This window comes from Myotis lucifugus, unplaced genomic scaffold (assembly GCF_000147115.1).
Source record: "Myotis lucifugus unplaced genomic scaffold, Myoluc2.0 scaffold_104, whole genome shotgun sequence".
NCBI classification, from domain to species: domain Eukaryota; kingdom Metazoa; phylum Chordata; class Mammalia; order Chiroptera; family Vespertilionidae; genus Myotis; species Myotis lucifugus.
This window is the reverse complement of record NW_005871152.1, coordinates 2,996,733-3,006,479: the sequence shown is the minus strand read 5'-3', so window position 1 is coordinate 3,006,479 and position 9,747 is coordinate 2,996,733. Positions and strand designations below refer to the sequence as shown.

The 9,747-nt window shown below is 47.0% G+C and overlaps 1 protein-coding gene across 2 annotated transcripts; it reads left to right on the top strand.

Moving 5' to 3' along the window:
• Positions 1-283: 283 nt before the first annotated feature.
• On the top strand, positions 284-9,160 carry GPR83 (G protein-coupled receptor 83). Of its 2 annotated transcripts, none has more exons than XM_014459194.2 (3): positions 284-450; positions 2,682-2,815; positions 7,329-9,160. In XM_014459194.2, the coding sequence occupies exons 1-3, from the start codon at positions 364-366 to the stop codon at positions 7,951-7,953; spliced, it is 846 nt and encodes a 281-aa protein (XP_014314680.1). In that variant the 5' UTR covers positions 284-363; the 3' UTR covers positions 7,954-9,160. The 2 variants fall into 2 exon arrangements, with proteins under 2 accessions (XP_014314680.1, XP_023613062.1); XM_023757294.1 differs by lacking the exon at positions 284-450 and adding an exon at positions 1,065-1,355.
• Positions 9,161-9,747: the final 587 nt, after the last annotated feature.

Below are 9,747 nucleotides of genomic sequence, written 5' to 3'. Positions count from 1 at the left end.
GATCAAGGTGTGAGATAAATAGCAGACTTCACAAGGGCCATGACCTTGGAACTGAAGCCCAAAGCCCATGTCCTTTCTATACTCTCCTGACACCTAACAGGGCCTGGCCCCAGCAGCATGATCGGAGGCTGTTGAACTGAATGATGAACAATGAGTCACACTAGAGAAAATCATGTGTGACCCACAGTCTGCTGTGAAGAGTGGAAGACGGAGGAGCTGGACGAGGCCTTCCAGGGGATGCTCCTTAGAGGCCACGGGGTCAGGGAGGGGGGGCATCAGGGTCAAGGCCTATCTGTCTCCTGACCTCTGCGGGCTTGTCTCCAGGTCCGCTTCGTGAACAGCACATGGGTGTTCGGGAAAGGCATGTGCCATGTCAGCCGCTTCGCCCAGTACTGCTCCCTGCACGTCTCTGTCCTGACGCTGACAGCCATTGCCGTGAACCGCCACCAGGTGAGGGCACCTGCCCCCAGCATCCCATCCTCCCCTCTCTGCCTTTGTTTCCCAGAGGGGATGTGAGACCCTTAAATAGTACTTTAGCCCCTTTTTCAATGAATGCATTTGTCTTATTGAGTAGTATGAACGCTTAGACTAGGTAGATTAATCCCTTTATACTAGGTGCTGTGGAAAGTTATTCCCCGTTTGTTGTTCCAGTGAAGACTCATTGCTAGTATTTTGTGCCTTAGAAATTAATGAATTTGCTTTACAGGCAGAAAAGCAAACCTGGGAGATCACAGATGGAAAGAGAATGACAAATAATTATAGGTTGGAGATAAGGCTCCTGGCAGGGAAATGGACATTTGCTAGCCCAAGCTGTTGATGAGGAAAACAAACTAGGGTGTCCAGGTGGCCAGAGCAGGCATTGGACAGGAAGGTCCTGTTCGCTGTCCTGCTTCAGCAGACACACATGGGTGGATGTGGTGAGGGGAACTGAAGAGGATCTGGGTGTCCATCCTGGAGGAGGATGGTTCCGTGGCAGGCGTCTTACACTAACTCAGTGAACCCATGTTGTATACTTGGGTCTTTGCTGAATCAAGGAATAGAGGCTCAGAAAGTGCTTACATAACGTTTCCAAGATCATATGCCTGGCGAATAATGAAGCTGGGATTAGACTGAGGTCTCTCTGGCTCCAAGCGCATTCTCTGATCATCATCCACCCTGCTCTAGAAGACTCAAGGCCACCTGCAAGGCCAATGTCATAGGGCCACCAGGACAAAGAGAGGTAGAACTGATGCTGAGTAGCCCCGAGAGGTGCCACAGGACTAAGAGGCTTCAAGATGCAGATGCAAAGATGCAGCTTTATATGAGGAAGAAGTGGCTAATGGAAGATTTCGAAGAACACACAGCTGCCTGGGGAGGTATGAGTTTCATGTACCAGCCATATTTAAGCAAAATCTGTTAGGGATGTTCAGAGGAGATTCATGCATCTGATAGGGAATTGAGATCTCTTTATCCCTGCGATGCCATCATTTTGACATTTATGTTGCAGCTGCTTTGGTGCAAAGTGTGAAAAGGTTGCACACAAATGTTTCCTGCCTTTTCTTAACCTTCTCCCCTAGTGCAACAAGGACTCTGGATTACCTTTGCCCGGCTTATACTTATCCCATTTAACACAGCTACCTGAGAGTTGCCCCTTGGGTAAAGGTGGGTTTGAGGAACAGGGTGGGAGTCTTGCCCACATTGACCACGTTGCTGTGACATATACCCAGACAGGGGGCCCTGTCCCAAAGCCAGCGGAGTCTTTAAGCAGTGTCTGGGGCCTCGGGCCTAGGCTTTCAGTCCCTTCAGCAACCTGAACAACCGAGTGTGAGGGGCAGAGGTGGCAAAGTCCAGAGTGGAGATGTGCTGGCACTGTCTAAAGCCTAGGCACTGTCTCCTGTAAAACCTTGGGAGAAAAATTTGGGAGGACACAGCCAGAATGCCCAGCGTGTCTTGGGATGGGCTGCTGAGGTGGTGGCAGCTCTTTACGACCTATCCCCTGGATCCTGGACTCACCTACCCCAAACTGCCTTTTTCAAGACATAATGATTCTAATCTTAAAATGAGGATGCTGCTAAATACCCAAGTGTTTATTTAAACCTTTTAGGAGAATCAGTTGGCATACAGTAGCAATTTCAAGATGCTTTTCAGCCTGAAACCTATAATACTGGTTTTATTATAGGCCTGAGAAAGACATTTAGTAATGACTTCTATAAAGAGTGCTATGAACCCCCAAATCAATGTCAGTACAGCTTCCCATGATAGGTGGTGGGAGTCTCCTCTCCACAACTGTCACCCTCAGAGTCCTTTGTAGGCCAGCGGGCTTGGAATCATGAGGCGATGAGGTCAGATCCTGAGGTGGAGGCTGGCCCTGGCTTGTTCCTCTGCCAGCCTTGCTGTGGGGCTGTGGGTGTCCTGAACGCAGACCCGTCTTTCACCCTCCCCATGTTCTCACTGCACCCTGGTCCTGCCACAGACGACTTTCATTACTGCCTGGAGACTCTGAGTCCAGGTGACACCCTCTTCCTAGCCCTGGAGGTGGGCTGTGGGTTGGTGTAGCTCAGGGGCTCAATAATGAATCAGAGGGTGCTTTACTTTATAAATAGGAGCTACCTGCTTTATTGTGACGAGTGAGCCATGTCATTCAGATTTCTCATTTGTTTCAAAACTTCTTCAGCCAGTGATGCAGTTTGCTTGTTTTCCAGGTCATTATGCATCCATTGAAACCCCGGATCTCCATCACAAAAGGTGTCATCTACATTGCAGTCATCTGGACCATGGCTACCTTCTTTTCACTCCCACATGCTATCTGCCAGAAATTATTTACCTTCAAGTACAGGTGAGATTAACCAGTAGGGAGCAGCCTAGGGACTCAGAGGACTTTGACACAGGGGAGTTACCAGTACCGGCCACCCAGAGGGAGCCAGAGCCATTCTCTCTGCCTCTCTCACATCCTGTTGTTTCCAGACCTGTGCCTATCCTCTTCTTTTCTTTTCTTTTCTTTTCTTTTCTTTTCTTTTCTTTTCTTTTCTTTTCTTTCTTTTCTTTCCTTTCCTTTCCTTTTCTTTTCTTTTCTTTTCTTTTCTTTTCTTTTCTTTTCCTCCCCTCCCCTCTCCTCCCCTCCCCTCTCCTCCCCTCTTCTCTCCTCTCCTTTCCTCTCTCTCTCTCCCTCTCCCTCTCCCTCTCCCTCTCTCCCTCTCTCCCTCTCTCCCTCTCTCTTTCTCTTCTTTATTTCTTCTCATCTTTCCTTCAGTTTCCTCCTTAGGCTCTGTGCAGTTTACAAGGCCAAGGCAATATTGATTAGCATCTGTCCCTGGGAGCATGTACTCTCAGAGACTGAGCTTTACTAGTCAATCACCCAGGCCGTGTTTAAATGGTGTTGTTTAAATGCTCTTGCACAAACTACAAACAAAACATGTATGTGTCTGAGGCAGGGTGCCCATTCAGGTTTCTTTGCCATATGCTCTCACGGAATGAGAATTCCTTTCAAAGCACTCAGTGTTTAAAATGTAAGCACTTGACTGTGCTACTAGTTTATAAAGGCGATTGCCCCCACTAGATTGTAAAGTTGGGGAGAGCTGGCCCCATTTTTTATTTTGCTTCCTTGGTCTCCCTAGCACCTAACTTACTGTTTCCACATAACAAGCCCTCAACAGCTATTTACTGAATGAGTGAATGAATGAATGGGCTTGGAGTGATTTTTGTCAGTTCATAATTGTTTTACATGAGGTTCCTCAGAAACAGACCCCGTTAGGCAGGGCAGCAAATGGGAGAGCTTGGGGAAGGGTGGGATTTGAGGGGAAGCTATAGCCTGCTCCACAGGGAGTTCTGGTAACACAGAGTTTGCCAGCCTTGAGGCAACTGGAGCCGGGTTTTCTTATTCTAGGCTTCCCTTGGGAAAACAGGAGCTCCTAGCCACATCTGGATCTTAACGGATCTGTAGGGAGTGTCTTCAGCAGTCCTGGGTAGGCCTAGGTACCTAGGAAGGTCACAGGTGCCAGCTACTTCTTAGGGGGCAGCCAGGAGCTGGGGGTCTGGCACTCTGGACAGGTAAAGGGGATCTAAGAGGATCCAGGGGGTGCGGTGCTGGCATGTCCTAGAGTAGCCATGTGCTGCCCCAGGTGCTGTCACCTCCAGTGCCATAAGCAGGGTCAAGAGAGCAAACTCTGAAGGCCGATCTCAACCAACTTCAAAGGCTCCCTCCCGAATGCTAGGCTATTAGAGTGAGTCACATGCCCAGACCCCCTGCACTCAGACTCCCCATCTGCCTTCACACATGGAGGGCTGTTTTTTGTTTTGTTTTTTTCTTCTTCTAACAAAAGCAAAGAGAGTTCTCTCTTTCACTATGATGCCCACCAGCATATATAACAAGAGCAACAAGCCACAAGGTGTGATGATAAAATAGCCATTTTGAGTTGCTGCCTAGATGTTTTACAATCTGACAACCCTGCTTGCACTGAGTCTGGACATTTAGATAAGGACCCGAGCTTAGGATCCCACCACAGTTCCTGCCTTGCTTTTCCCAGGGCACCTTTTTATTTATTTTTATATTTTATTTTTAAAAATTTATCTTTATTGTTGAAAGTATTACAGATGTCCCATTTTTCCCCCCATCAACTTCCTCCATCCCTCACCCTCCAGGCCTTCATCCCACTCTTGTCTGTATTCATGGGTTATGCATATCTCTATATATAAAAGCCTAATATGCAAATTGTCCCCTTGGGAGTTCGTCCGGGAGACCAGGAGTTCGATCACTCACTATGACGTGTGCTGACTACCAGGGGGTGGTGTGGAACAAAGGAAGGCCCCGGCTGGCAGCTGGCAGCCAGGGAAGGAAGGCCCCAGCAGGCAACTGGAAGGCCCTGATCCACCCTGATTGCCGACCAAGCCTAGGGACCCTACCTGTGCACGAATTTTGTACACCAGGCCTCTAGTATGCATATAAGTTCTTTGGTTAATCTCTTCCTGCCCCCTCTTTCCTTCCCCTACTCCCATCTGTCAACCAACAAAAAGTTCTCTGTATCTATGAGTCTTTTTGTGTTCTGCTTGTTCATTTTGTTTGTAGATTAAATTGTTGATAGAATATAGTTATTGCCATTTTATTGTTCATATTTTTTATCTTCTTCTTTGAGAAGACCCTACAACATTTCATATAATACTGGTTTGGTGGTGATGAACTTCTTTAGCTTTTTCTTGTCTGGTAAGCTCTATATACCCATCTAATCTAAATGATAGCTTTGCAGGATAGAGTAATCTTGGTTGTAGATACTTGCTTTTCATCAGTTTGAATATTTCTTGCCATTCCTTTCTGGCCTGCAAAGTTTCTTTTGAGAAATCAACTGACAGTCTTATGGGAGCTCCCTTATGGGTAACTAACTGCTTTTCTCTTGCTGCTTTTAATATTTTCCTTTAACTTTTTGCATTTTAATTATGTGTCTTGATGTGGGCCTCTTTCGGCTCATCTTGTTTGGGACTCTCTGTGCTTCCTGGACTTGTATGTCTGTTTCCTTCACAAAGTTAGGGAAGTTTTCTGTCATTATTTTTTCAAATAGGTTTACAATTTCTTGCTCTGTCTCTTCTCCTTTCAGCACCCTGTCTCAGGGGATCCTTACACTATCATCATTTTTTATTTTTTTTATTCTTTTTTTCTTTTTGCTGTTCTGATTGGGTGTTTTTTACTTCCTCATATTCCAAATTGATGGTTTGATTCTTGATTTCCCTTACTCTAGTGTAGATTCCTTTTAAGTTATTCTTTATTTTAGTTAGTGCATTCTGCTTAGTTCTTTTTTTATGCTGCTAAAGTCCTCACTAAGTTTGTTGAGCATTCTTATAACCATGCTTATCTAGCGATTGCTTCTCTCCATTTTGTTTAGTTCTTTTTCTAATGGAGTTTTGTTCCACTCTTACAGTGGGAACATGTTTCTTTGTCTCCTCATTTGGGCCATTTCTCTGTGTTTGTTTCCATGTATTAGGTTGAGCTGCTATGTCTGCTAGGCTTGGTAGTATGGCCTAATGTAGTAGGTGTCTTGTAGGGTCCAGTGGCACAGCCTCCCTGCTCACCCCAGCTGGGCACTTGAAGTATACCCCCTCCCCCCATGTGGGCTGTAACCCTTCTGTTGTAATTGAGTCTTGATTGCTGTTGGCATGTCAATGGGAGGGAATTACTCAGGCTGATGAGCTGCAAGGACTGGCTGTGACCACTGACCTCCAACCACCTTGGAGGATCAGCTGTGCAGGGGCACACCACATAGAGCAAGACTTACTTCAGTGGGGCTCTGCTATTCACTGAGTCCACCCCTTGAGTGTGTCACTTCTGAAGGTGGTTAGGTGATGGTGCTTTGATGTGGTCTGAAGCTGTTCACTGGGTGTGCTGGATCTGGGGCCTCCTGGGAGGTATAGGTCAAGGTCAGCCACTGCCTGTGTTCTGCCTGAGGCCACTAGGCATAAGCTATAAAACAATCTGTAGATGGCTGCTTCTTGTGCTGGGCTTGGAGGTGCCCAGGCAAGGCCAAGCTGCTGCTAGAGCCAGGCATGGGGCCATTTAGTGAGAGGTATGGGACTTGCTGAGGCCAGATGCTGCTTGTTTGAGAGATTTTAGGAAATCCTTCCTCCAGCTCATTGCACCTCTGTTCTGAAATTTGTAAGCAATAAATCTTGTGACTTGACTTCCTTTGTGTGACTATATTGAAATAGTGCCTTCAAAATGGCCCTATGGTTTTTACTTCCCCAAAGTGGGAGCTTGGATACCTAGATAGCTGTCTGCTGCCCCCATGTGAGTGGCTTATTTCTCCTTATTCAGCAGGTCATCATCTTTAACACAGTAGCTCTGGATTTTTCAATACACATGGATATCCCTGAAAAGTTTGAAGACTGGGTATATTACATAGAAAATAACTATGTTATTCTGGGATTGCCACTCATAGTATCAAGACTCATCATGTCTTTGGCCCATTTCTTAGTTCCCTTCTGGAATGGCAATAGGTAGTATAATGGGGAATTCTTGAATACACTGTGCTCCCAGGATGAGTTAGGTCTAAGATGAGGAACACCAGTGTTGCATTCATTCATTGAACAGATATTTATTGGGTCTCTATTATGAGCTAGGGAAAATGCAAAGTTAAGAGGACACAGAGAGATCCAGGTATATTCCTTATCTTTATAGAACTCCCAGCCTAGTGGGAAAGTCAGAAATGTAATCAGATAATTAGGCTGGAGCATTAAAAGTGCTATAACAGATGGATGTACCAGCAGGCTAGTGCTTCTTGGGCCGAGGCCTTTCTAGACTAATTGCACACTTTCCTTCTCTCTGTCTCCCTGTGTCTCTGTGTCTCTCTCTCTCCCCTTGCCCCCAGTGAGGACATTGTTCGCTCCCTATGCCTGCCAGACTTTCCTGAGCCAGCTGACCTCTTCTGGAAGTACCTGGACTTGGCCACCTTCATCCTGCTTTACATCCTACCCCTCCTCATCATCTCTGTAGCCTATGCCCGTGTCGCCAAGAAGCTGTGGTTGGGCAACACAATCGGTGATGTGACCACGGAGCAGTACCTGGCCCTGCGGCGCAAGAAGAAGAAGACCATCAAGATGCTGATGCTGGTGGTGGTCCTCTTTGCCCTCTGCTGGTTCCCCCTGAACTGCTATGTCCTCCTCCTGTCCAGCAAGGTCATCCATACCAACAATGCCCTCTACTTCGCCTTCCATTGGTTTGCCATGAGCAGCACCTGCTACAACCCCTTCATCTACTGCTGGCTTAACGAGAACTTCAGGGTGGAGCTGAAGGCATTACTAAGCATGTGCCAGAGGCCACCCAAGCCTCAGGAGGAGAGGCCACCCTCTCCAGTCCCTTCCTTCAGGATGGCTTGGACAGAGAAAGGCAAGGGGCGGAGGGCTACACTAGCCAACAACCTCCTGCCCTCCCCGCAACTCCAGTCTGGGAAGACAGACCTATTGTCTGTGGAGCCCATTGTGGCGATGAGTTAGAGGAGGGTGAGAAGAGGCAGAGGGGAGGGCTCTGTCTACAGCTGAGATTGGGAGAGAGCCTGAGGACAGAGCCTGGAAAAGAGCCTGTCCTCTCATACATGACCTTCACCATGCTGGAAACAAGTTCCTACAGAAGCCGTAGGACTCTTGACTTCCTAGGAAACTGCTTAGCTTCCTGGCCACATTTGATGTGAAGACTAAAAGGCACCTACCAACTAGACATATGTTTGTGAATTTCTGTCTAAGAAATGCTATGAGGAATATCACCCTGGTTCCTGAGCCAGAGAACAAGACAACTTCAGCCCAGATGGAGGCTCAGTGAGTCAACTGCCTCCAACTGTCAGGCAGCTGCCTTACCTCCCTCCCTGCCACTGAGCATCCTTAAGGACACCTGAGTCATATTTGGGTGTGGCTTACCCAGATGCACAGAGCTGTGCTTGAAGAAACTCATTGCATAGTGCAAGGTTAGCGAACCAGAGTTGGCACGGATGTTTTCACGCCTCACTTTCTGAAGTCATAGGACCAGGATGGATCACAATTTTGTGGTAGCCTGGCCTGATATTTGATAAGAAGGGAACAATTTGGTTGCTTAAAACAACAACAAAAATTACTATTAAAACTTTGGAAAATTCAGAAAAGCACAAAGAAGAAAATAAAAATCACCCCCTTCTCCCTACGTGTGATAAACTGTTAGCTGTGGATTTATTTGCAACTTTTTCTTTTGTGCCTGTGTGTGATTCATTTCATGATGAACTGCACTTTTCCATGCACAGATAAGCAAGAAACGGGCGCAGAAGAGAACTCTTGAGCCTCTCTCCCAGGAATAGTGTCCACCACTAACAGAAGAGTTGGAAGACGAGGTGGGAGAGGAGCTCCAGGAGAAGACTGTCACAGAGCAGACAGACTGCCTTCCTCTTGTAGTCAGTGGTGAGGGGGGCCTGGCTGAAGTAACTCTTTTCAGATGGTGGCCATTGTGATGAGCTGGGAACAAAGCTCATCCAAGAGCCACAATTCCTTCTCTCCTGGAATCACACAGAATGGGAGGCGGAAAGCCTTGCCCTGCTTTCACAGGAGATGAGGGAGCAGACTTTCCAACATGCTGGAAATCATTGTTAGACACCTCACACACCCCCTCCCCCCCAATCTATCTAGAGAGGCCATTTCTCTGTGTTGCCTAAATAATAAGGCTTCTTTATTTTCTTCATTGTCAGCAGTTTATGCATCACTTACAGAAACCTGTGCCATCGTTGTGATGGTCCTTCAGGACTCAAAGTGCCAGAGAAACCTCATTCCAGAGACTGAGTGTTTCATCACCTTCTATCTAAAAGACGCCTCAGGCAGAAAAGAGCTTCATTCACCAGCCTGACATCTGGGTTCTGGGTTGCCACTCTCACCGGTTTTAGCTTTCTTCTAGCACCAGACAGATCCAGAAAGCAAAGCATGGTTATGGAGCAGAGTGGGAAACTCAGGTTTGGGGAGAAGGGGTTTCTCCAAGGTTCACTTAGATTGCGTGGCTGTTAATGGAAACTGAACTTGGTCCTATCACTTGCTTCCCTATAATGAACCATGGGAGTTTGTTTTACTATTCTATTTATGAGGAATTTTGAAACTTTTCAGGATGTAAAGTTTTGAAAAAAATCATCTTTTGAACAGTGGGTAAGAAAGTGACTTTCATGGAGCAGAGAGAGCTGTCTGAATCCATAGGGATCCCCAGGTGGGTTTTTCTGGCCAAATGGCTCCCATGTCTGTTGGGGTCCAGCCCCAGCAGGTCCAGGGGTTCCCAAAGGTGTGGAC

Excerpts from the sequence above, each read along its gene's own strand:
- GPR83 (XM_014459194.2), top strand. The coding sequence starts at position 364 with ATGTGCCATGTCAGCCGCTTCGCCCAGTACTGCTCCCTGCACGTCTCT. Across the intron at positions 451-2,681 it reads TTGCCGTGAACCGCCACCAG|GTCATTATGCATCCATTGAA; the intron begins GTGAGGGCACCT and ends CTTGTTTTCCAG. Across the intron at positions 2,816-7,328 it reads TTATTTACCTTCAAGTACAG|TGAGGACATTGTTCGCTCCC; the intron begins GTGAGATTAACC and ends CCTTGCCCCCAG.